The sequence below is a fragment of the Podarcis pityusensis genome, assembly GCF_964106645.2.
Source record: "Podarcis pityusensis genome assembly, chromosome: 4".
NCBI lineage: Eukaryota > Metazoa > Chordata > Lepidosauria > Squamata > Lacertidae > Podarcis > Podarcis pityusensis.
In genome coordinates this window covers 21,102,063-21,129,399 of record NC_138027.1, presented here as the reverse complement: position 1 = coordinate 21,129,399, position 27,337 = coordinate 21,102,063, and the positions used below count along the sequence as shown (strand labels likewise).

Here is a 27,337-nt window from a genome sequence, read left to right as displayed (position 1 = left end):
TCGCGAACGGCTCTGGGGTTGTAGCGCTCATCTCGCTTTACTGGCCGAGGGAGCCGACGTTTGTCTGCAGACAGTTTTTCCGGGTCATGTGGCCAGCATGATTAAACCACTTCTGGCAAAACCAGAGCAGCGCACGGAAACGCCGTTTACCTTCCCGCCGGAGCGGTACCTATTTAGCTACTTGCACTTTAACATGCTTTCGAACTGCTAGGCTGGCAGGAGCAGGGACCAAGCAATGGGAGCTCACCCCGTCACGGGGATTCGAACCACTGACCTTCCAATCGGCAACCCCTAGGCTCAGTGGTTTAGACCACAGCGCCACCCGCATCCCTCTCTATATAAACAGCATGCTTGAGCCTAATTAAAGTATGAAGGGGTTAATGTCATAGAGTAATATGTCCTGCCATGCTTAGTCTATATCATTTCCTCTCACCTTGGGAGGAAATGGACAACCAAACCTTTTGTTGTCTACATCCAAATTTGGTGTGTGAGGAGCTCTGAGCTGCTCCCTCCGGCCACATGGCTTTAACCAACCTCTTTTGTTTCAGACAAGAATGGAATTTGAGACTAACGTTTTCCTATACCAATAGTTTAGGATTTTTTTTTTTTTTACCATTTTGCTACCAAGCAATGTTTTACTGCCTGTGCAACTTTTTCTGACTGCTATATGGAAAAGCACATGAATCTAACATTTGAAGAGTTTTGCAAATTATCTTATAACTTACTAAATGTGAGGTCTAGCTGTGTGCTATGGAAGGTGGAGTACTTTGGGAATCACTGGAAAGGGCACATTTTAAAGGTTTTATAGCCTCTATTTCCTTACTTTTATTGGCTGCATGCTTTGCTGTGTTTAATCTTTGCTAGGGTTCTTTCACCAAAGAGTACTTGCCCCGAACTTGGGATTCTGGCATCCAGGATTTCCAATGTAATGCCCCATTCTTTCATCTTCTCCTCAGGTCACATCAAGACAAGAGGTTGCAATGATTAGTCTCTGGTGAAACCTCATTTCCCTAAGAGGGAAATGACCATCACAAAGCTGTGATGGTCTTAATGAGCAACTTAATTGAAGTCATTGGGCATATTTCTGAGCAATAGTACTCAGCGCTTAAAACAGTTCCTTCAATGGACTGCCTTATCATTTCAGTAAAAATCTGAATACTTGAAGCTTTTCACTGGCTTTTTGAGATGCTGTGTTCTACTGTTTCTCTTATACAGTGCCAAGATGATAGAACTTAAAATGGCTCGAACCTATGGCAGAATACTAATTTTAAAAAGAAAAATCCAAGTGGAATGGGATCTTTGGACATCAATATTTATGAGCTTAGGCTTGCTGTTTTCTATTTTTATAAACCCATTAGGCCTCACCAGAGATCTTTAATACACCATTTTCCTTTCAAAGCCCTGCTTGAAAATTCAAATGAATGTAACCTTCAAATTAAGCCAATCTAAATTAATATGTTGTCATATATAATATAAGGTTCTGTTTTGGAGCTGAGAATGAAAAGAAGACAGTTGATAGAATAAATGTGAATGTCAACATTCTAGTATTAAGTTGAGAATTTTAAAAAATAAAATAAAACAGAACAAAACAGGCAAATCGCTTTATATTTTCTACAAGGTCTAAGAGTAACTCTCTGAGTGGTATTCAGCTAAATAACTCAATGCGCCCCCGCTATCCCCAAATCTGCTGCAGAGAGCTGAGCTGAAAAACCCAGCGATGGGGCGATGAGAAGGAAAGACTGTTCTGTTGTGCAAGGAGGAATCCTTGCACTGATGAAGCCTATTTGCTCCATGCTATGTTGAATACAATGGTGCCTCTAGTTATGAACTTAATTCATTCCGGAGGTCCGTTCTTAACCTGAAACTGTTCTTAACTAGAGGCGTGATTTCGCTAATGGGGCTTCTTGCTGCTGCTGCGCCGCCGGCACACGATTTCTTTTCTCATCCTGGGGCAAAGTTCTCAACTCGAGGTAACTCTTCTAGGTTAGCGGAGTTTGTAGCCTGAAGCGTTTGTAACCTGAAGCATTTGTAACTTGAGGTACCACTGTACAACACTAACCAGCTTTATAGCACTGGCAATATTTCTAACCACCCTGTAAGGGTGGCGCTGTGGGTAAAACCTCAGTGCCTAGGACTTGCTGATCGTATGGTCGGCGTTTCGAATCCCCGCGGCGGGGTTGTGAGGAGAATCAGAACTTACAGGGTTAAACAGTTCTGTGTGATGTCTCACATTCTGAGGCGTGGTTTGGTTCACATACGGGAATCTTTGTGTGTGAGTTTCCTTTCGTTTTTGGCTGAGAGGCGAGAAGGATGCCTGCTCTCTCGCCGGGACTGATTTATGATGTTTTCCTTCTCATTAAAGGCTGTTAGAGATTAGCAAGAAGCCTGCGTTCAGTCTGATTTATTATCCACACACAAGGCAACACTTTCTACCGCTGCAGAACTCTGCTAAGAGCTTCAAAGAGAGCTCAAGTTTTTTTCTATCGGCACAAGTGTCCATCGGCACAGGGGAAGTGTGCCGGGTGCCATCTTATCTCAGCAGGGGTAAGCTCCCGCCGTTCGGTCCCAGCTCCTGCCCACCTAGCAGTTCGAAAGCACTCTTAAGTGCAAGTAGATAAATAGGTACCGCTTTATAGCGGGAAGGTAAACGGCGTTTCCGTGTGCTGCGCTGGTGCTGGCTTGCCAGCTGCAGCTTCGTCACGCTGGCCACGTGACCCGGAAGTGTCTTCGGACAGCACCGGTTCACGGCCTATAGAGCGAGATGAGCATGCAGCCCTAGAGTCGGACACGACTGGCCCGTACGGGCAGGGGTACCTTTAAGGAAGCTTAGTGCTGTTGTTCCCATTCTACAGACAGGGCGGAAACACAGTGGTTTGCCTAAAATCACATGGCAAAGGCAGCATTCAAACCGGAGGGGTCCAGGCTCACAATCGCACTACAGCAACTCTTTCAGGTCATGAGAGTAGCGAATAGGGACGATCTGGAGGGATGGGACTTCCCACTCATTTGGTGGGTGCTCTGACTTGCCTCATTTTATTTATCACTAGGAACTCTGCAACAAATGTGCACCCTTCCTCAGTCAACAAAGTGAATGTTCACCAGGCTGCTAAATCTGGTAACCTTACGCTAAGTGGAACTCTCATCTATATAGGGCTCATCTGCAATTTGCATGTATGACTCGGCAAATCTGATCTTTACAGGCCAACTATGCATGTGCATATCCGGATCTCCTATGTCGTCTATGTCACAACAAGCAGGAGAAATAGAGCTGGCAGGAGTGACAAAATCTGTGCAAGGAAAGGTTGGCTAGAAACCCACACCATGGCTCTCCCTTTGTGGGCCAAATTAAATGATACACATAAACACATGTAACAACATTCTAAGGCAGGGATAATCAGTGTAGTGCCTTCCATATGGTATGTGACTCCAGCTCCCATCAGGCCCAGCCAGCTTGGCCAATGGTCAGGATTATGGGAGTTGTAGCCCAACAACATATGGAAGGCATCACAATGGCTATCTCTGCTTTGAGATTTGGCAGAGAAATGGTCGGTGCTAGGAGGAGGAAGAAGAAGAAGAAGAAGAAGAAGAAGAGTTTGGTTTTGATATCCTGCTTTATCACTACCGAGTCTCAAAGCGGCCAACATTCTCCTTTCCCTTCCTCCCCCACAACAAACACTGTGAGGTGAGTGGGGCTGAGAGACTTCACAGAAGTGTGACTGGCCCAAGGTCACCCAGCAGCTGCATGTGGAGGAGCGGGGAAGCGAACCCGGTTCACCAGATTACAAGTCTACCGCTCTTAACCACTACACCACACTGGTGCTTAGCACTTTTCCTAACCATTCCCTAAACTGTTTCCCGAGTTCCTTGCCCCAAGCAGAATTTCAAAGGTTAAACACACATTTTGAATAGAATGGGGTGTGGTGTAGTGGGAACAATTTGGAGCAAAGAAAGATCAGGTTCAGAAAAGGGTCAAACACACATCACTGTTTCTTCATTGAAAATGACCCTTTCTGAAAGCAACTTTAAAAAAGTTATGTGCAGAAGCACAAGAAAACTGCTATGTGGACCTGCTCTTAACACACTATCCCCAGTGTAACCTTCCTCAGGGCAGAGGCTGCTTTATACAATTTCTCCATTGCCCCGCAGAAGAGAGTCACTCTAGCAAAAAAACCGGTGCTTTTTGGGGTGGGTAGCTTTGTTGGAACTGCGGTTTTGGATTGGGGGTTCCCTGAAGTAATTTTAATACTCAAAAGCAACGACTTCAGAATGATGACAATTATTCTGCTTAATTCTCCCCAGAGTTAAATCTCAGCCAATCGACTGTCCCGGGGGCTCCTTCCACTTTTTCCTATCTAAGTTTGCATTCTTTATACGGCCCTGAATGTCAGCAAGGAGTGTGGGCCGGGAAACAAAATAATAAGAACGGCTCACGGGGCACTGGGGCTATATTAAATACATTTTCAGACCTTGTTATTAATTCTCCCTGCTTGGCAGAATGTTTAAAAATTGGCAAGGGAGCATTAAGAGACAGGATGTCATTACAGAGGCACAGGTGGAAAAAGAGAAATCGCCAAATGGTTCGCTGCAGGTTGGTGGACAGGCCCAAAGGGGTACAGGGAAAAATTATAAGTGACATGTATGATTGACACTCCACCACAACGCAGCATTGAAAAAAGAGAGAAAAGCCTGCTGGTTTGAAAGGGAATACTCTGGCAGGAAACTCAAATGCATCGTAAGCTGCTGTTTGGTCTCTAAAGAGGTACCCCATTCTGTTTCTCCTACCCATCAGGGAGAGAGGAGAGACAATTTAAATTAATGACCACGGATCTGCAGAGGAGGAGGGTGAAGAGGTCATATCTGAAAAACGGGGATGGATATTCCTTCCATGGTTTTACTCCATGTGGGAAAATGAAACATTTAATCCTTCTACCCTATCAGAAAAACACAGCTCTTTGTGAAACTTAGCAGCTGCTGCCATTGCCCAGAAGCTGCTGTCCTTTCTCAGAATGTGTGATGATACTATACCTCCCCTGCCAATTCTTCGTTACTCTTTAATTGGCCCCTCTTCCATTCGCCCCCTTGATGCTGTCAGTCAAAATCAACATTTAGTTGCACTTCTTTCTTTGGGGGAATCACACAGTCATGCCTTTGTTACTGCATAGGGCTGGGTGATCTGGAGGGGCATCAGGGATCGTTCAGCTGCGGGGTGGGAGCAGTTGAACGCTCACCCGGGGGACAGGACTCCCTCAGCCTCCAGCCCCCAGCTCTGGGAAGAAGCTGCGTCCTCCCCGGCCCTGAGAGGCGCTGGGGTGAAACTGCCTCAGCTCCCTTGGTGAGAATGGCGGCAGTTTCATGCCGGCACTTTGTGGTGCTGGGACCAATGCAGCTTGTCATTTCGACATTGCAGGGTAGTGCCAGATCACGATGTTTGGCTGGTGATACATCAAGATGCTGAAAACCTGACATAACCCAGCCCTAATTTGAACAAAAGAGATAGTAAAGGTGTAGCAGTGGCTCATATCTTCAGATTCAATGCAGCAAATGCAAGCTCTAAAAGCTGTTGAGGGCTTTAAACACAAGGAGTGTGCTATAAAAGACATGCAGCCAAGAAAGATACAGTGGTACCTCGGGTTACATACGCTTCAGGTTACATACGCTTCAGGTTACACACTCCGCTAACCCAGAAATAGTGCTTCAGGTTAAGAACTTTGCTTCAGGATAAGAACAGAAATTGTGCTCCGGCGGCGCGGCACAATTAGCTAAAGTGGTGCTTCAGGTTAAGAACAGTTTCAGGTTAACAACAGACCTCCGGAACGAATTACCTGATAAATAATTACCTGACATTCAGAAGACATCTTAAGGCAGCCCTGTTCAGGGAAGTTTTTAATATGTAACGCTGTACTGTTTTTAACACTGATTGGGAGCCGCCCAGAGTGGCTGGGGAAACTCAGCCAGATGGGCGGGGTATAAATAATAAATTATTATTATTATTATTATTATTATTATTATTATTATTATTATAATTAAGTACTTAACCCGAGGTACCGATGTAACTGACTTTGGTTCCAATTATCCAGACTTGTTATGTATGCCACAGCCATCAGGAAGAGCTGTGTAAATAAAACAACATTACTTTCTGGCGTTTCTGATGAGCAGATGTTCTGGTTTTTGTCGATTCATTTATGGGACAACCATTTCTTCTCTGTGACTCTTCCCGCCGCCACCCCTCCACCGCCGCCGCTCATTCTTTACTTCCTGCATTCAGAATTGTCCAAGTGAAAGCTGAACGGCCCTGACTGCGCCTGATTGAACAACACCCCGTTTCAACAGCTGTGTGTTGGTAACACTGGAAATGTCTCTCTCAGAGGAGAAGAGGTTCTGGTAATCAGCGTTTCAGCTTGGTCTTTCATATCTCTCAATGCACCCTCACGTTTGAAGCCCTCTTCACTCCTCATCACTTCCTTTGCATAATAGGGCAACAGTGAGAGTGCTTTGAGGTTTAGAATTTTTAGCAATGAAGCAGATTTCCTCCTGAATTGGTCTATATGAAGTAAGCATTTCGGAAAACAATTTTGCAAATTAAAGTGAATAATGATATAGGAGTATCTTAGTTTCTTTCGAAGCCTCACACACATTTTGCATTACAGTGGTACCTCGGGTTTCAGACGCTTCAGGTTACAGACTCCGCTAACCCAGAAATAGTACCTCAGGTTAAGAACTTTGCTTCAGGATGAGAACAGAAATCGTGTGGCGGTGGCGTGGCGGCAGCGGGAGGCCCCATTAGCTAAAGTGGTGCTTCAGCTTAAGAACAGTTTCAGGTTAAGAACAGACCTCCGGAACGAATAAAGTACTTAACCCGAGGTACCACTGGATTCTTATATTCTGAAATATTATGTTTAAATGCAGCAGGAAGGGACAGCAGACCCTCTATGAAGGGCAATGAGAGTAATCATACACTTTCCCTGCACTTCCATCCATCCTGTTTCAGATCATGCGTGATTAATTCCTCAGAAACACCCCTGCCTCTTTTTATTATGGGGCATATAAATCAACCACAACAAACTCTAACATATATCATTTGCTGCAATTGAATTTTAAATATATCCAAGCACATTGATGGATACTAGCCATGATGGGTATGCTTTGCCTCCCCAACTACAGACAATAGTACTTCTGAATACTGGTAGCTAGAAACCACAGGAGGGGAGATTTCTCCTCTGCTTGGGTCCAGCTCTGTGGGTTTCCAACATGAATCTGGCTGCCCACCACAAGAGCAGGTTGCTAAAATAGTTGGGACATTGGTTGATCCAGCAGACTCTTATTACGTTTTTTTGGCTTTGAACCAGGGCTTTTCTTTTCAGCTGGAACTCACTAGAACTCAGTTCCAGCACCTCTCAGGTGGGCACCATTGCCCTTATAAGAGAATGAAGGAGGAGTTCTGGCACCTCTTTTTCTAGAAAAAAAATAGCACCGCTTTGAACCATGCTGTGGATTTTCTTCTCCATAAAATTCCTTCTCCCTCCCACCCTTGAAAATGATCCCCCCTTCTTATTTTCTCCATATAAACTGGCAATCGAAGGATGTGGCTGATGATGTGCTTTGAAATTTCAATTCCCACAATCATTTCAGGAAATGACAGACAAGGAGGTAAGGACAGTGAGTCAGAACAGAAGCCTCCTGGATTCTCCCCCCTGTAAGCACTCCCTTCACCCCTTTTTAGCCTGCAAGGGGAAAGCAACTGAGCTTTTTACAATCAGGTTATTGCATGCATTACTCTTGGGGTTGTTGTTTTTTCAAGAGCTCTCAAATTTTTGAGTGCTTGAAGCAGATTCTCACACAAAACCGAGCCAAACAGAATCCCATGCATCCCGACTTTAATTCCAACAGTCAGTCCGGATATTTATTAAACTCCTCCCAAGTTACATAAATCTTAACATATAAAGTGCATAAAAAATATTTATTCAGTAAGAATGTGTGACAGGTTTCACAAGTCTGGTGTTAGTGGTGAAGGAAATATGATATAAAACAGGCTCAGTGGATCTTGCTAAACAGAATGAAAAATGTGAGCCAATAAGTTATGGATCTCTGCCAATTTGCTGTGTGTCTTTTTTAGTCAATCCAGACTGGATATATGTGTTGGGGAGTAGCCGACTGATAACCACATTACATTATTAAATTTGGCCAGTAACAAAGGCATATATATGTTTCCTGACTACCACACCTTCATGCAATCTTATCTGGAAAAGGTTTTCTATGTTGTTTTTAAACTGGTGATGAAAAAGAGAGAGAGAGAAACCTTCCCAATAATTGCTTTTCAACCAGTTACCACTCAATGCTCAATGCACCTAATCCTAACTGATCCCAACACTGATCACTGGGGATTAGGTCCAAAGTCATCTTGTATCCAGTTGGTTCAATGGCCAGTTGTTATAGGTGCACGTCTTTTAGGATACCTAGAAATTCTTCACCGTTTGTTGTGACCTGAACACACATCTCTCATAACACGTTTTTCTTTAGATAATTCTCTTGATTTCAACCTTCAACGCTAGCCATTTTGGTTGTGTGTATGTGATAGAATGCCCCAAGTACCAAATTACTTTTGATGCTAGCTCCTATCAACTGCCTTGATTCTGCTTGTACCTTTTGAATGTTTGGCTCTCAAATATTCAAAAGACATAAGGAGCTCCCAGCTGGCTCTTCCCTGCCCTTCCTATAAAGTTTGCGTCAAGAGATAACCATATACCACAGATTCTTCCCATCTGAGGTTTTCATTTCCCACCCACTTTATATCTGTTCTGGTTTAAAACTACACTCTCCACCTCCTCCATCTTGGCTCAGAAGCATCTAACATTAGCATATAAAACACCTACACAATAACCTATTCAAATGTAGCTCTGTGAAGCTAAGGAGGTATGGATCTGACTGGTTCCTAAATGAAAGACTCCTGCTGCTCTTAGCTTTCCTCAGTGCAAAGGGAGGTCCAAGTACAACAAAACAATTAACCCTCTGTTTATTTAATAAACATATTTAAGCATCTGTGCCACAGCCAATTAATTTTATTTAACCACCTGCATGTGCCCTTTTTGTAATAGTTCTCCCAAGCTTTTGAACATTTGTTGACTTTAGATAATCAAAACATATTATTTGTGATAAGTTTGAATTTAGGAAATGTAGCTCTGGTTTCTTTTTTTGTTTATATTGGTTTTCTCCCCATTTCTCAAATGATCTGCATTATTTGTTCTCTTTTCTCTAAGTCTTATGACCCTGTTCTACTTTGCTAGTTTGTTCCTTCCTGGATGTTGTTTGCATTTATTCTGCCTTTTCTGTACTTCTTTTTTTTTAGTCACTTTTTTTTAGCTTAATAGAAAGCTGATTCATCTATACAGCCTCTCTTCCTTAGCTTCCTTATCTATTAAATCTGCTTTGAAGCATCCTCCTCTGAACATTTTATGCAAATTCCGTGGAGAATTTACAATAAGCCACCTAAAGGAAATAACTCAAAAAAAAGAAAGAAAGAAAGAAAATGTATTTCTTTTTTTTAAGAGAGAGAGAGAAAGAGCGCACACACAATAAATGCAAGAGAAAGAAAGACAGAATTTACAGAAGTGATCTCATCCTTTATCCTCCCTATGCTTAAGTTTCAACCCCATACCCCCGAGAGTTGTTCTCACAGAGCCCCATGGGTCCAAAGGCTATTTGGTGGAGGCAGCCAGGGAGAAGTAAACACTTCCACTTGGTGGCAGTGAGAAGTTTGCAGGAAGGGAAGGGCAAACAGAGGCGGACACTGGTTGGCCAGGTCTCCCTTCCTCACACAGGCTAGGGACCCATAAATGCATGTATTTCACCTTGGCATCACCAGATATCTAATCCTTTTAACTGAACGTGGCAGGGATAGAATTTGGGATCTTTCGCATGGAAAGCATGTGGTTTTCAATTGAGCTATGCACCCTTCCTTTTTTGGATGGGGATGAGAGGGTAAAGTCAAAGCCTTTAGAGAAAAGTGGATTTCCCACTTTTGAAATTAAGGAGACTTTCAGAAACAGGCTGGTAATATGGCATAGAGATCTGCTGATCAAAGAAACCGAAGTCCTTTGGTGCAACTTTTTGGATCCTGGCCACAGAGAAAAAGTGGAGCCTATGGGAGTCTGTGATAAGTTCCTGGAGATGCAGCCCCTCCAGAAATTCTCACTGACTTAATGTTAGGTTTGCTTTATTCCAGTGAAGCAGCGGACATTAAACCCTTGATTAACTTGTCCCAATGTGTGTGCAAGAATGTGAAATAGTTTCAGGAAAGCTAGTAAGCTTCTGCTTTTGCAAAGCATGTGCCCCCCCATTTTTTTAATTTGCTTTTTTATACACACACACACCCATTTCAACAAAATGCGTGCCTTGTACCTTGTAACAGCTTTGGACGTTCGTCTATAGTCCTCAGATAATGCTTCTCAAAAGACAAGTTAATTTTTCTGAACTAGAAACTCAATTTGGAGCCCAGTTGGCACATATATTTGTTTTACATTCAATGTTTATTTGGCACCACTGCCAGGCCCTGGCAGCTGCCACTATGCCTGCCTTTGTTTCCCACAACTATGTGTTCCAGTGCCGAAGCCAACACCTGTGGCTGCATAAAAGGCTAAATACAGCAGCTGCCGGACTCAGATGTCCACAGTGAAATAAAATTCTAAAGCATACGAGTTTGGATGTGTGGCTGGCTTCCTCCTTTGACTCTTTTCAAGGCTTCCTTGGATGCCTGCTCTGCAGGATACTTCATTTATCAACTGTCTGTCAGCCAGTGTTACTGACCTTAGGTTTATTAGTGGCCTTGAATACCCCCATTTTATTAATGATGCACCAAGACATGCCAAAGAGGTAACTCTGAAGTAACTTCCTGGAAACCAGTGGCGTGCTTTAAGAGATACTCTGGTGTAAGACAATGAAGTTGACTCCAGCTGTACTTCGCAACCACTAAGGAGGATATCTGGCACAACAGAGGCTGCTTAAACAGGCTGTGTTTGGTATCCTGTCGAGAATATCACAGCACCTGTTTTCTCGGTGACAAATGTGGTTCCTATTCTGGAAACAAAAGGGTTTCTCCCTCACATTTGAGAATAATCCCAGCTTCTCCTTCACAATGAAAAATAAAAACAGCAGGAGACATCCTTGGGATGTGTGAAACCTGTCCCTTTATTTTCAAGGATATTTCCGCCTGCCCACATGCTGGCATCAAATGTTTGAGGCGCTTATCGTCAAAAGCAGGTACAAAGTTTTGCAAATCAGATCTGAACAATTGTTACTTGCTGCATACAGATCACTATCCATCCAGGAGCACAGACACCAAGATAGACCTGAATCACTCTTGCGTACCATATGCAAAATTGTACAAAATTCGGTCCACCCGCCAAGCATATTAACCGTGAACCTGCGGTCTACTCAGGACACTTATATGAAAATTAATTATCTGTTCTGTTTCACTTTCAGAAGCTGTATGCAGAGCATCCTTAAATACATCAAATATTTTGTCGAAAGTCTGAAATACAGGCTATAGACACATAAAACTGGCATTAGCTTTGTTATATATTTTAACCAGGATATCCACACCAAATTGGTTTCTGGTTGTTACATGAGCAGTCGTTCATCATTATGAAAATGCACATGTCCGTTTCTAAATGCTATATGCCTGTATACCTGAAGGAGAATATTCTTAACCCGAGGTACTATTTCTGGGTTAGTGGAGTCTGTAACCTGAAGCGTATGTAACTTGAAGCGTATGTAACCCAAGGTACCGCTGTATTCTGATACTGCATCCTTACCCACGGATATATATTTAAATAATTTGCTTTGAAACTCTAAAAATTGGCACATTTACTAAAAAGAAAAAAGAAAGGTTTACTCTGCTGTATATGCTTCCTGTATTTTTAATCTGACCTCAGCCGTATTTGCAGGGCCTCCCAGGTTGCCTGCCATTTGAAGTATACAATACCAAAGGTTATGTAGGGGTTGCAACAAGCACTAAAGCTGCCAGCTCCTGTCTGAACAACTCACTCAAATGCATCAGATCGCCTGTGATCACAGTCTCCTGTTTACGGTTTGTGTTCAATATGACACTTTTTATCTGAGCAAATTTCAATTTACTCTTTAAAATAAAATCGTGCAGCACACTCTGCTGACTCCTCTGTGCACCCTAGCAATGCAGCTGTTCCCCAGCAAATCTACTCAAAGGTACCTTTCCAATGTGAATCAATGCTGCTTTCAACAAGCATTGCCATGGTTTCCCAAATAAAGCGCTGCTTATTGTAATAATGATTAATCATTGTCACGGCACTTTTCATGCACAAGGTGCTTTCCAATCTCTCCCCCCCCCCCGCCGACCTGCAGAATTACACCTCCTAGAAGGTCACTTCTCAAGTAATGGAATTATAGGTGATGGTAACTTACTCAAGAGCACCCAGTTCTTGCAGGGGAGGAAAAATAAAACACTATACAGTGGTACCTCGGGTTAAGTACTTAATTCGTTCCGGAGGTCTGTTCTTATCCTGAAACTGTTCTTAACCTGAAGCACCACTTTAGCTAATGGGGCCTCCTGCTTAAAGTATTTTCATCCTTTGGCTGATGAAGGATGACAGATTGGTTTACAAAAGATCAGTATAAACAAATCGGTATATTAGCATAAATAAACAACCTGTTTAAAGTCATGGCGATAAGGACATTTTACCTCGTTGCGTGTTTCTGCTTCTTTTTGGCACCACAGGACCATTGGTTCAAAGCATTTAATATGGTACTCCATTAGAGCAATAATCAACTGAACATCCCAGGGTGGTTCACAACAGAAAATACAGTGGTACCTCGGGTTAAGTACTTAATTCGTTCCGGAGGTCCATTCTTAACCTGAAACTGTTCTTAACCTGAAGCACCACTTTAGCTAACGGGGCCTCCTGCTGCCACCGCGCCACCAGAGCACAATTTCTGTTCTCATCCTGAAGCAAAGTTCTTAATCTGAAGCACTATTTCTGGGTTAGCGGAGTCTGTAACCTGAAGCGTATGTAACCTGAAGCATATGTAACCCGAGGTACCACTGTATTCAGTAAACTATACTGGCTCTCACTGAAAAACTCATACTTATGCACTTGCTTTGGAAGTATTTCTGTCAGAAATCAAGCCCTGACTCAGAAGCTCAGCAGGTGAAAGCCAACAGTCTGCAGGAAAGCGTACACCTGTCAACAGACTCACAATTTAGTAAAGATTGTGTGGGCATGCTGAATGTGGTGAACTGGATTCTCCATATGGGGCCTCAACACATGATTGCTGCAATTTCCAGTAGGGATGACTTGGGGTGCAACTGCAGATCCAGTTTTAATATTGGCACAACATATTGAATATTGAATTAACATATGAATATTGTTTAATTTTATTCATATGTTGAAACAATGGGCTTGTTTCCTACTCTTTCCAAAGTCTCCTCTCTCAGAATAATTACAGTGGTGCCTCGCAAGACGAAATTAATTCGTTCCGCGAGTTTTGTCGTCTTGCAATTTTTTTCGTCTTGCGAAGCACGGTGTCGGGAAAGTTTTGGAAAAGCTTCAAAAATCACCAAAGTCTTTAAAAACCTCAAAAAAGGCTACCACACCGCGTTCTATGAGTTGCTCCTCGAAGTCAAGTCACAACTGTATTAACGGTGTTAAGAAAAAGGAAACAAACTTGCAAGACGTTTCCGTCTTGCAAAGCAAGCCCATAGCGAAAATTGTCTTGCGAAGCAGCTCAAAAAACAAAAAACCCTTTCGTCTAGCGAGTTTTTTGTCTTGCGAGGCATTCGTCTTGCAAGGTACCACTGTATTTCCTTCATCCGCCAATATGACCTAACCAAAAAAGTTTCATTCAATAATAGCGGGGCTGAAATTTCTCAGAAGATAATTTCTAAGAAAGACTGGCAGATAATTTCTCACTCCCCACCTGCCACCCCAAGCATCAGTTTTGCCACCCACAAAGAGCATGGAGAATTTTGGGAGGTCCTTTTCAATCAACTCCTCGTCTGTATGATTACAGTGACTCTTTAAACAGCTGTAAGCAGGCAAGGTATGGCAGCCTCACATAGAGGCTTCAGACTGCAGTGCTGGTTCATAAAACTGGACCTCTGTGCAGTGAATGGCATGGTGTGGTGGTTAAAACATCAGGCTAGGACCTGGGAGACCAGGGTTCAAACCCACTCAGTCATGAAGCTCACTGGGTGGCTTGGGGCAAGTCACCAATTCTCAACCTAACCTACCTCAAAGGTTTGTTCTGAAGATGATATGGAGATGGAGAGGACAATGAGCGGGAGGAGCACCTTGAGCTCCCTGGAGGCAAAGTAAGAGACAAAGTGTAATAAAAAAAATTACAAACTCCTCAGTAGCCATGCTGTTCTGGATAGAACTGCAAAGGTCCTTCTGAACTCATGTGGATGCTAACACTCAGAATCCCAGGGTGAAAATCAAAGTATCAGATGAATTTTAAGTCAACAACTAGTTGCTGGCATCCATCTGTCTCAAGAGACAATGGAGTTCACCTTTAGGGGTGAAGCCAGACTGCTATGTTAGCAGTAACAAAGTGACCTCCCCAGGGCGCTAGCCTGGGCAGTGTGTATGGGGGTCCTGGACTGCCCAGACAATGACCCTCCTTGTGGCGTTTGCCCGTTCTTTTGAAAATGTCTGTACAGGACATTTTATCATATGTGGTGGGAATGTAAGAAAGTGAAGGGTTTCTGGGAGATGATATATAATGAACTGAAGAAGATGTTGAAATATACATTTGTAAAGAAACCAGAAACTATTCTCTTAGGAATAATAGGAAATAAAATAAATAGAAAGGATTGCAAACTTTTCCAATATGCAGTAACAGCGGTGAGAATATTAATGGCCCAAAAATGGAAACAGGAGGAACTACCGACCCTGGAAGAATGGAGAATGAAACTGATGGACTATGCAGAACTGGACAAATTAACTGGGAAGATCAGATATCAATGAGACCATAAGTTCATCGAGGACTGGGGAAAATTTACAGAGTATCTGAAAAGTATATGTGATGAACAAACAACGCTAGTGGGATTTAAAGAAGCTCTGTGAAAGTTTGAGGAGTATTGTAAAAAAGAAAATATGATAGGGAGGGTATATTAAAAGACAATATTAAATTTAGGGAATGGGTAACAAAAAATTTAATTACGGATGATTGGCAGAGAAGCTGAAGGAAGTCCAAAAGATGAAATTTGTGAAAATTTTCTGATATGGTGATATTTGTATAATTGTATTGAAAATGTAATAAAAATTATTATTAAAAAAAAGAAAATGTCTGTACAGGGGGAGAGAAAGAGTTAATAGGTAGACCAATAGAAAAGCCCAGAGGCGGAGCCAACTTGTTTACAAAAGGGCTTAGCCCGAGGGTTAGTTAGTTAGTTGGCTGGTTGGGAAAAGGCAGTTGGGAAAGCAGTTGGCAGACAGATGGAAATAGAGAGACAGTTAATGCAGTTGGTTCTTGTGTGAGGGGAGGTAGAAGAGTTAGAGACAGAATAAAATAATACTAAGAGGGTAAAGGGTAACAGCGTTTCGAATGCTTTTAAGGTTTATTTGTGTTTGTAATAAACTACACTCTTCATTGTTAACTTAAGAACCTGATTGAGACTAAGTGATTTACCGGGGAGGACCTGGTTGGTGGCGGCGGATTAGTGGTGTAAGGGCCAATAGTCCGTGAGACGACCAGGGGCTCCGTACGAATGCCACACTCCTCTTGGCCTCAATGTGGTCCAAAAGAAAGCAAAGCAATAGATTGGCACCAGCTTGGCTCCAGGAGTTGCCGAAAGGAGGCATACAAGGCTCCATCCAACCATCTTAGCGACTGCCAGATTTGTGGAGGGTTTGCTCCTTAGCCTTCTCTTCTCCTGAAGATATCCCACAATGCAGTGGAAGTTTAGGATCAGAGTTTTCCTTCTCCTAGATGGGTGACCTTTCCAGTTTCATGAGCCCCATCTGCCCCTCACTTCTTTGACTAAAGCTTTTGAAAAGTAAACATTACTTCTAAAAGGGAAAAAAAGATACCAATACTGCTTTAGTATTGAACTATAATATCAGTTATGATACCAAAATGACTTTGTGGGAAATACATTTATCTAACTTGTCTAGACCATTTCCTTATTTAACTCAAAACCTAATAATAAACTTATTTCTTTCAGCTTATTGGCAGTGCAGCTTCCAGCCCTCTTGCTTTCAGCTCAGCCTTTGTCAATTGTGTCTGGGTCCTCCGCAACACTCTCTGTTCCTGCTTCATTCTTCTGATTTCCAACTCTTAAATAATCCTGCACACTTCATAGTAGTTTCCCTTTCCAACTTCTTAGCCAGTCAAAAGGGCTGTTCAGTTTTATAAAGTTTCAGGTTCCCATAGTAACTAGGCTTCCCCACACAAATTTAACCTTGCACCTTTTATGAGCTTTCAAACCCCCTGGCAAGAAGAGACTGAGCTTTTCAACTACAAACACACGAAATTGGCTGAGGGTTTTATTCCTTCACACAATACATGCAGTTAATTAATGTACAGATGCCTGATAATCGTCTTTCAAAGCAAATACTCTATTCCGAACTTAAAAATGGAAAGCGTAATGCTGGTGGTCAACAAAAGAGGTTTAAAGACTGTCTCAAGGCAAATCTAAAAAAATGTAGTATAAACACTGACAACTGGGAAACACTGGCCTGGGAGCGCTCCAGTTGGAGAACAGCCTTTACCAATGGTGTCACGGGCTTTGAAGACACTCGAACTCAGGATGCAAAGGGAGGAACGTGCTAGGAGGAAGGCATGCTTGGCAAATCCACACCGTGATCAACTCCTGCCCAGAAACCAATGTCCCCACTGTGGAAGGACGTGTGGATCTAGAATTGGCCTCCACAGTCACTTACAGACTGATTGTTAAAACCATGTTTATGGAAGACATTCTTATTCGGCTACGAGTGATCACCAAAGAAGAAGAAACATTTAATTAAGTGTTTCTCAGTGGTAATGCAAGCTGCATGGAAGTAAATGAGAACAGAAGGGACTACTGCAATAGGCTGGCTAAATGTAGTTCTCAAGTGGGAACTACATTTTTTGGTGACAAATAGCCAACTCCCACTCCCAATTGGGCAAAAAAACCTATATTGTGTGGGGGAGGGGAGATGCATATTTACATTTTCATTGTATTTTTTTCAACACAGAGCCTTGTGACACCTTAAAGAATAACAATCATAGCACCATGGGCTAGAGGCCACTTCATCAGATGCATTTGACAAATTAGGTCTTGCCCCCATGAAATAGTATGCCATTACTGTATAAAGTTTTTAAATCTTTGCAGTGCAAACACTCTTCGCTGTTTATGCTGTCACGAAGTAACAGACCTCCCATTCTGTTTTTTTTCAAATACAGAAAAATCCACCACATAATAACTATTTCATCTCCATTTCAAAAATGCATTGAAGATTTTAGAGTTTCTGAGATAAGTTCCTGAAGAAAGGTTTACAAAGTGTGCTGTCAGAAATGAGATTCTGAAGCCGTCCTTGGCATGCCATTGCATACTTCAAAATGGTGCGCCTGTGATTAGCCTTTGAAATTTTGATGAGAAAAGGTGAATTCAGGCTAGGGACTGATTTGATGGTTTTTGGTTGTTGTTTTTTAAAAAAATAACACTGCAAATGTTTTTGGCTTTGCATAAAGGAGTACAATTGTTTATTTGTTTTCCTACTTGATTCCTAATTACTTCAGTTTGATCACAGAACAGATTGCAAGGCAGGAACGACTAAAAATGTCAACAGCTCAATAGGGTCCATAGATATTGTTTCAAAGCTTTCTTATCTGAGCATTTTAGAAACAAAGAAGAATAAAAAAATGATTCAGCATAGACGTGAGCGGTACATGCAAAGGTGCACAAAGTCATCAGCGCAGGAAATCGTGCTAAGGGAGGGCTACAGTTAACTGGCATTGTTTGTTGAGAAAAGTCGGCATAATATAACACAGCGGATATTAAGCCACAGCTCAAGTTCATATTGTAGATAATTCTATGATACAGGATGTGATGCAGTTACCAAAACATAGGAAGCTGCATTTTCCTGAGACAGACCAATGTTCCATTTGGCTCACTGTCGTCCACAATCACTGCCAGCAGCTCTCTGGAGATGCAGACAGGGGACACTCTAGCCTTACCAGGAACCGTCTGCATGCAAGACAGACCCTGTGCCACCGAGCTGCAGTCCTGCCTCACTGCTATGTCCTTCAAGCCTTGAATCTCACCCACTGAAATTAATTAGAGTTAGAGCTGCTTACCTGTCTGTTGCTGGATTGTGTGTATATTTATTTCAGGATTATTAACCCTCAGCGCTGAACACTTTCAAACGACCCATCAACAAGATTGTAAACTTCATAACATTAAGTGAGTCTAAGAATCATGAGGTGTTTGTGTGTGCATGCTTTTAATGACAACCCCCCCTCCCCTGCTTTTCATTTTGGAGCCCTTAAAACATATTGCTGTTATTCTGAATCTAATTTTTGTACCAGCGAAAGCTAAAACCTACTGTAAAATAAAAGCCAGTAAGTCCCATTGAGTTCAATGCTGCTCACTCTCAGGGGATAGAACTGCAGCCTACATTAAGAATGTGAAGTCCCCCCCCCAAAAAAAACCCCCAGGATCATATTCTTTCTAAGGTGCATAGATGCATCTGGCTGTAAACGAATTGAGCAGAAAGCTGTTGCGTTACTTACCCCTGTCTGTGTCATAAAGAAAGACAAACCGGTTCCATTTATAGTGGCCCAGCAAGCTTAGCAGTGCTCCCTGTAAGGAAGGCCTCAGTTGCAGCACAAACTGGCTCTCGCCCTCAGTGGGAAAACTTGGCGTGATGAGGGAGATGTGCAAGGCGCTGCAGAATGAGGTCAAGGTGTGTACTGATCTTTTATCGTACAGTCCAAAAATGGCGAAAACTCCTCTTGAATACTGGGAGCAGACTGGAAGAAAGCAAAACGGGGAAAAGGTGTGATTAAAAAAAACCAAAAACACTTCCTGCTTATTAAGATAGCAAGATCAACATCACAACCATGGATTAGGAGGGGGCAGCTGACAATATGCGGGAACATTGTCACGCAATTCTGCAGCAGAGCTAGTGGCTGTTGAAACTTTCACAAAATGGTAGTATGAAATACATGATCCATATGTCTACATCGTTTGAGGACAAAAGCCATAGTAGGTCCATGTTAGAACACATGCTTTATAGGCCAAAGATTCCAGGTTCAATGCCAGACACCTCCAGAGCTAGGAAACACGCTGTGTGTCAATGGTCAAATCTTTATTACAGACAGCATAAAGTAAAAGTATCTACATACATAAGCAGAGGATGCTAAATAGGCTATAGGGCAAGTATAGAAGTAGGGGGTACACATACAGTCGTACCTCGGGTTACAGGTGCTTCAGGTTGCATTTTTTTGGGTTACGGACCGCCAAAACCTGGAAGTACCGGAACGGGTTACTTCCGGGTTTCAGCGGTTGCACATCTGCAGAAGCACTAAATCGCACTTTGCACACGCGCAGAAGCGCCAAATCACAACCCGCACGCATGCAGACGCCCAGTTGCGGGTTGCAAACGTGCATCCCACACGGCTCACGTTCACAACCTGAGAGTCCACTGAACTCATTCTCTTGACTACGATAGACCAGGATATGATAAAAACACATAAGGCACAAAAATCAAGCAACAATTACTTTTTTTTAGATGCAAACCTTCAGTTTTAGACCTGTTGTGGGGCACATACTATACCATTGATGTATATCAATCACAGCAGCACAATATCTGGCGATTGGCGTGTCCTGCAAATTTGTGTATTATTGGCAGAACACTGCTGTGGGAAGCCCTGGAGAGGTGCTTGCCAGTGTAGACAATGCTAAGCTTGACTGGGAGCTCCCATCAGCTGTTTAAATGATAAACGCACATGCTGCTTCCCCTCTGCTAGATAGCTGATCTGCTAGCGAGGAATATAACGTAGCCAAAGTAGATGTAACCAGATGTGAGGAGAGATAAATAAGCTGCTGTGAAAAATAACAATAAAGTGGAACTTTGTTTCCCGTGTTTCAAGAACATTCAATTTATAAAAAAAACCTTTAAGCACAGGCTCAACGGCACACATGGGAGGTCTCGGCACAGATGCAAAGTTAAGAATGCTTAGTGTTTACGGGAACTAATGCCCTGATAGGTACCTCATAAAATGTCATCTATGGATCCCCTGTTTCTTTTCACCAAATCTTTCAAGCCTCAGCAGTCCAAAATATCCATAAACCACAGCAATATCACTCACATAACTCTAACTTCCAGAACTTTGAGACAATGACTTACACGTTCACTTAAATGTACTCTCCAAGGAAAAGCGGAAAATGCCTGCTTAGTGTTACTAGATCATATGCCAAATTGGAAGGTTGCAGCTTTGTTTGCATAAGTGCCAACTAAAGAGCACATTGCAACTCAAAAGGCATTCTTGTTATATATTTTAATTAATTATTAGGTTTGCATTCCATGAATAATTCTTGAGAATTATCTCTAAAGGCTGTTTCAACCCAGGATAAGTTTTTGAGATAATAGCTGAAGCTTGCAAAGAATTTTTATGTAAACTAAATGGGAAGGGAAAATTAAATTAGCTGTAAATTAGCTTTACCGAAGTATATATATTTTTTTCTTTTACAATAAATTTGAATATCATAATGGCACAATTTGCAAATCATCTTAACAGACACTGCTGCTGACAGCACACAACAATAATTTGAAAGATTTTCACTGGAAATAAAAAAGAATAGGAAAACCAGGACTTTGAAGGATTGGGTAATCCTGATATGGCGCAATCTCTATTATCCTCTACGCGGCAAAGTTCATCCTTGTCTTAATTATAAGAAACTAAGGCAGATTAACACCACTAAAATCCCCCCCCCCCGGTAATTCAAAACATGCTCAATTTAAAAACTATTTATCAACTTATTTCTCAAACATGATAAGAAGGAAAGGATTGTTAGCAGCTGCTGGAAACTAAAATACAATTTTCCAATGCATCAGTGTTTTGCTAACAGATTTTTAACAGCTGTCAGAAAACCAAGGAATCAATGTGTGAATGGAAAGATAAAATGAGTGGCAAAATATAAGTGGTATTCCCTTAAAAGTGAAAGTTGAAACCAATCCATGTGACTGTGTTGAAGCATTGGTGACTGTAAGTGGAGACCAGAGCTGCACCTTCACTCTGCAAATCACAGCAGAACTGACTTGGAGTAACCACCAACCCTACCATTCACTGATAATGTCACGTGATGATACAGGGACATCACAGATAGCCTTTCAGGTGCAGCTTCAGCAGAGAACCAGGTTCAGCAGTGAGCCAGAACAGCTGAGGGGTAGTGGCAGTGTGGAAGCAGAGGCTGGAGGTGGTGCAGGAGCAGCAGTAGTAGGCAGAGCAGAGATACAGGCAGAAAGTATGAAGGAGGAGGATGAGAAGTCAGAGGAGGCATGGCTTGGAGGCAGTGAGAGGAGGAGATGGAAGAAATGAGGGAATGGATAAAGGACAAGGCAACTGAACCAGAGTTGGCCTAGAGCAACGGTTCTCAACCAGTGGGTCCCCAGATGTTGTTGGACTACAACTTCCATCACCCCTAGCTAGCAAGGCCAGAGCTCAGGGATGATGGGAGTCCAACAACATCTGGGGACCCACAGGTTGAGAACCGTTAGCCTAGAGGAAAGAAAGGAGGAGAGAAGATCAGAAGGAGAAATCCAGAACAAGAAGCCTTGGGGAGAGCTTGGATGAATGGAGGCTGTAGAAGCCAGCAAATAGAGGTGAGCCCCCAAAGATTGTAATCTAGGAAGCAGGGAGAGAAATTTCTCCCTGGGAAAAGACAGCTACAAAGCAGTCTAGATCCCTACATGGCAGCAGGAAAGGTGCAATGGATAGGTCTTAGAATCTGCATGGCTTCCATAGAGGACACTCCACTGACTTAGCGCATAAAGAGGATTATTGAGAATCTGAAAAGGGGTTTATGAGCCGAAGTAGCAGCAGAGTTCAAGAGAGAGCATTCCTTACCACCTTCCATGTATACAGTCAGGTTGCCTCTTATCACCTTCTGTGTGGTTATGTTACTCACATAGACAAGTATATGGAGAAATTATATGGAGCATTATGAGGAAGGTTTTAATGATTCTGCAAGTTGAGCTTTCTGGCATGGAGTCCAGTCTTTTGGCATGATTCCATATATGACTGCAGAAGCAGTGACCTGTGATCTTGACAGCAGTTTTGTTACAGCTTGGCTGAATGAGCGCCATTAGAGATGCAACTAGAAGGATAGAAATTATTGCAATTCCCAGCAGTTCTGCTCTCCATCAGTGAGAGATGGAGAGGCAGCTAGAAGAGACCCAGCCAATTCTATGCTCCAAATCACTTACAGCCCATAAGTATTGCCTTCCCTGGGAACCATTATTTCTCCCAAAGGCCTGCATTTCATGAGACTCCCCCCTGCTCAAATTCCCAGCCCTATCCTACCCATTGCCAAGCCACACAAACATATCAGGCTGACAATCTAGCTGCATGAGTCTCCCTTTCAATGTGAGTAGCCTTAGGCTCAGCCAAGCCCATGCTGCAAGGGAAATGGGTCCACAGCTTTCTGGGAGAGCTGCAGCTCAATGCCAGAGCCAACCTAGGAATGACACTAGACAACATCTGGTGGTGGGATGCTAAGAAGTGCCTCTCCATCACCACATATGATCGTGTTTGGTGCCATGTCTAGGTTGGGTCTAACATTGAGCTACAGTTCCTCCAGAAAGGAGGCAAGACTCTATAGTGGAAAGTAGTTAGTGTTAGAATTCCTGCTCCATGATTCCAGTCATGGGATTTTGTCTTTCACATGACGGTGTATGTTTTGACTCCACAGAGTGGGAAGTGACAGAAACAGGAAGTTTGTGTTACTGTGTTCTGTCTAGTGGGACTATTGTCCTCTGTTCTTTTTCTCTTTGCTGTCTGATGCTTGAGAGAGAGGGAGCCATGTTGCAGTGCTCCGTGTGTGTTTATATGTAAATAAAGTAGATTAGCCAAAATGCTGAGTTGCTGAGGTCTGTCACGCAAGGTGCGCAAACTCTGCAGATCCCTAAGTGTGCCGGTGTCAGTTGGCATTGGTCGCTGTGATGTTCGTGCTGAAGAAAGCTTATGAAGCTGCAGAACGCTCGACTTGGAGGGAGAAAACATGCCAGTCGGGCATGTGTCTCTGCCAGGGTCCTACTCAAGTGTAGGTTGAACTCCTGACAATTAGGTCTTAAGTCATTCGGGGCTTATAAGTTATATGCCTTCAGCAAGCTGCCCCACTTCATTGCCCAAAAGCCAAATTTTGCAATAGCTGAAGCTTTCCCATCATTATCAGGAGCAACCTCATTACAGAAATCCAAGAACATATCATAAGAACATAAGAAAAGCCTGCTGGATCAGGCAAGTGGCCCATCTAGCCAAGCACTCTGTTCTCACGGTGGCCAGCCAGATGCCTGTGGGAAACCTGGAAGAAGGACCTAAACACTCTTCCTACCTGCCATTTCCAGCAACTGGTATATATTCAGAAGCATGTTGCCTCTAACCGTGGAGGCAAAGCATATCATGGCTAGTAGCCACTGAATGCCCTGCCTGCTATGCACTTGTCTAATCCTCTTCCCAAACCATCCAAGTCGGTGGCCAGCACTTCCTCTTGTGGGAGCGAATTCCATAGTTTCAACTATACATGTGTGAAACAAACACTTTCTTTGGTACGTATTGGATTTTCAGACATTCAGCTTCATTGGATACCTCCAATCTCTAGTGTTATGAGAGAGCTCCAGCATGAATTACTGTGACCATGCTATACAGGAAAAACCACCACTAGTGGACCTCCTAAGGCAGGGGTCAGCAAACTTTTTCAGCAGGGGGCCGGTCCACTGTCCCTCAGATCTTGTGGGGGACCGGACTATATTTTTTGGGGGGAAATGAACAAATTCCTATGCCCCACAAATAACCCAGAGATGCATTTTAAATAAAAGCACACATTCTACTCATGTAAAAACACACTGACTGTCCGTGGGCCAGATTTAGAAGGTGATTGGGCCAGATCCGGCCCCAGGGCCTTAGTTTGCCTACCCATGACCTAAGACACCCTGCACCACTAAAGATTTAAGTGATTCGCTTGCATCCTGTTCCTTAACTGCAAACTTCTAGGAAATTCAAATTACTTGTGAAAATAACTCAATAATCATGTGTGTCATGTAAGATTTATGGGAAACCTGACACAACCATGTTTCTTCCATAGTTTTCTTAGACTTAACCAGAAGGAGCTTTAAAAGAGATAAATATGTATCCACTGTCCTCCCTAACTCAAGCAGTAATGTGCTGCTACTGATTAGAATAACAACATTTCTGTATACAATCAGTTTCCCAGAAATAAATCTCACAACCGCCTTATAAAATTTAGTCTCACATTTATTTAAATGAAAAAGGAAGTGGGCATAAGCTTCTTCCCGCTTTTAAGTAGCAAATACTTTGATTGTCCAATTTTACACCATCAGTATTCCACTTTCTTCTTTATCTTGAAAAGAAAGAAAACAGGCTCATTTATAAAGCTAGTATTTCTTTCCTCTCAAGAAAGTACTTCTAATTTAAAAATGGGAGGGTTGTTATTAACTCAACTGTCTGTTCTAGTAAAAATAGCATTTTAAACATAGTAACTCTTTGGAAACTAATCATATGTACCTCTTTCCCCTCCAGCCACTTCAAACAAAAATACTATTAATTTTCAGGAAGGGAGGAAAGAATAACCTCAGCACTTTCTCTTTGTATTTATGAATTTTGTCAGCATAGCTTTCACCAAGTGGGATTCAACTAACGTGGGTAGAAATACTTTCAACTGTAGACTGGGCAGCCAGACAGTAAGGAAAAGAAAGGCTAAAATGTTTGTGGGATTCTACATGCAGCTGTGCAAGGCGCAATTAAGGATGTTCACCTACACAACCCAGAAAACTCTGCCTGTACAAGTGTGTCTTCCCAACAAGTGTGTCTTCCCAACAACACACCCAAGAGAGCATCATCAGCTTACACCAACATGTAAAGGCCTCTCTGTACAAGTGTGCATTGGGTGTTCTTTTATTTCTTGGTTACCACAGTTGCAACAAAGTCATCCTCATATAGGGAGCACCCTAATCCGCAAAAGAGAGATGATACAGGGACCTCTAGGGGGTCACTTTATAAAGATCACTGCCATGATGCCCCTGCATAGACACATGGAAAGATGAGGAACAGGCTGCAAGTTCAGAGCTCAGAATAAAATGAATGAAAACAATATAAACTAAATCACATGCTGGATGGAAAACAAATTGTGTAGAGCAGCATTTAAAGATCTACAGCCTCCACGACAGCCTTTTACTAAAGGATTGTATGACACCACAAAATTCTCTCAAATGAATTGTGAAATTGTGCTTTCCCGCACCACAGTCTGACATAATATTTTAAAATGAATGTAATGGGAGCTGTTGTTTACACAATCCCTCCATCCATGTCCCTCTTCCCACCCACCCACCCACCCAAACAACCTTGCATTAGAAGCATAGAAGAGGAGACATGACTCTCCTATCCTATGGCTTCAGGAGAAAAGCTAAAGCTACAAGGAACATGGCAGTTTCAGAAAGGAAAGCACATCTTCATGATACAGTGTCCTTAGGCTGCTCAGTTCACAGCTACAGGATTCCCTCCTTGTGGAAGGACACATACGCATGCAAGTATTCTACAAGGCATTTCAGTGGTTCAGACAAAGGACATTCGGCTTCAAGAATTACACTGCAGAAGGATACAATGGGTTGCATTCAAAGCTGCTGTTACATGCACAACAGGCTTCTGCTTGCACAACAGAATTTCCTCTTCCTCGTCCTCTGACCTGCAGAATCTGGCTGTACAGCCTCAACAACCCTCTCTCCATGGGGTACCTCATCCCTTTGGAAGAGATCAAGGAGGAAAGTATGGGGAGAGAAGGAGAAATCCCTTTCTGCTCCTGCAGCCTTGTGTAGAACCCAGTACACAGTTTTTCGTGTTCCTGGCACCGTTTTCTATCTTTGGTTTGCAACACACAAGGTTATATATTGCAATTACATATGTCAACTTGGTAAAATGATGGTATTAACAAATAAGAAGCATGTTTTTGACTAAGAAGTGTGTCGTTACATGTTAACTAAAGGGTGCTTTGGTCAAGTCTCTCAACCATTTAAGCAGCTGAAGGAACAACTGTATTTATGTTGTCCTACCAGAAGTGTCTTAGTCATGCTGGCCACATGACCCGGAAGCTGTACAATAAAGTGAGATGAGCGCCGCAATCCCAGAGTTGGTCACAACTGGACCTTATGGTCAGGGGTCCCTTTACCTTTACCTTACCATAAATATAACATGCACATGTTCTAATCAGCATTTTTTTTATCTTTCCAAACAGGGCTTCAGCTTAAGGCACCTTTTGGTTGTGCAGACATTAGCATCTCATGAGCTTGACAGAAACTGTCTGCTACGAATCCATCCTGTTGGCCTTTTCCCAGCAGCCTTGCACTACTTTTGATGGCGATTGTCAAACTAGCCCCACCCTAATTCACAGTCTGTTCACCAAGTTATGGATTCAATGTTGTAAAATTTGGGCAAAAGTCATTTGATTCTGAGATTTCATAATATTTTTTTAATCTAAACTTATGTTAATATGTGGTGGTCCAATGACTTCTAAACTATTTTCTTTTTTTTTATTCATAGAATCATAGAGTTGGAAGAGGCTCTGAGAGTCATCTAATCAAAGCCCCTGAAATGCAGGAATCTTCAACATCCTTAGAGGTAAAAGCCTGATGCACATTTTCCAAACAGGGTAAGGAGTGCTCCTTACATAGCAGGAAATGTGAGCTGGAGCCAGAAACTGAAGCCAGGGACAGGGCAGGAGTATGAAGAGCAGGTCCCAAAAGATGCTGCTTTTTGAACACGCAAGGGCACAAGGCCAACATTCCAGAAAATTCCAGCCTTTCAATGGCACATGGCTGATTCTATCTGTGCCTGAAGAAAGATCCATGATGTGACCACCTACAGTCCTAGGTAGCAGTATACTGGGCCTGGGCCAAGTTTCTGTCTTAACCCATGAGGCTTATGCCTGCAGTCCCTGATTCTCAGGTGACTTCCAGAAGCAAAAAAAGAAAAAAAAGAAGGGGGGGAGCTTTGGTACAACTGGAAAGCAACTATCTGAAATAATCCAAAGACATAAAAGCAGACCAGTTTTCTTTTGACAGATGCAGTGCGGTGTTATCATTTTGACAGAGTG

At 42.7% G+C, this 27,337-nt stretch overlaps 1 protein-coding gene across 6 annotated transcripts in view; it reads right to left on the bottom strand.

Moving 5' to 3' along the window:
* The window catches only part of GRIA4 (glutamate ionotropic receptor AMPA type subunit 4), a 214,051-nt gene that overhangs the window by 102,654 nt on the left and 84,060 nt on the right, over window positions 1-27,337 (bottom strand). For all 6 annotated transcript variants that reach the window (XR_013985100.1, XM_081001903.1, XM_081001904.1 and 3 more), the window contains exon 3: window positions 18,742-18,981. Coding sequence is in view for 5 of the 6 variants with exons in the window: in XM_081001903.1 (XP_080858029.1) it covers window positions 18,742-18,981 (240 nt within the window). In the remaining variant the exon portion in view is untranslated. The remainder of the gene's footprint in view (window positions 1-18,741; window positions 18,982-27,337) is intronic.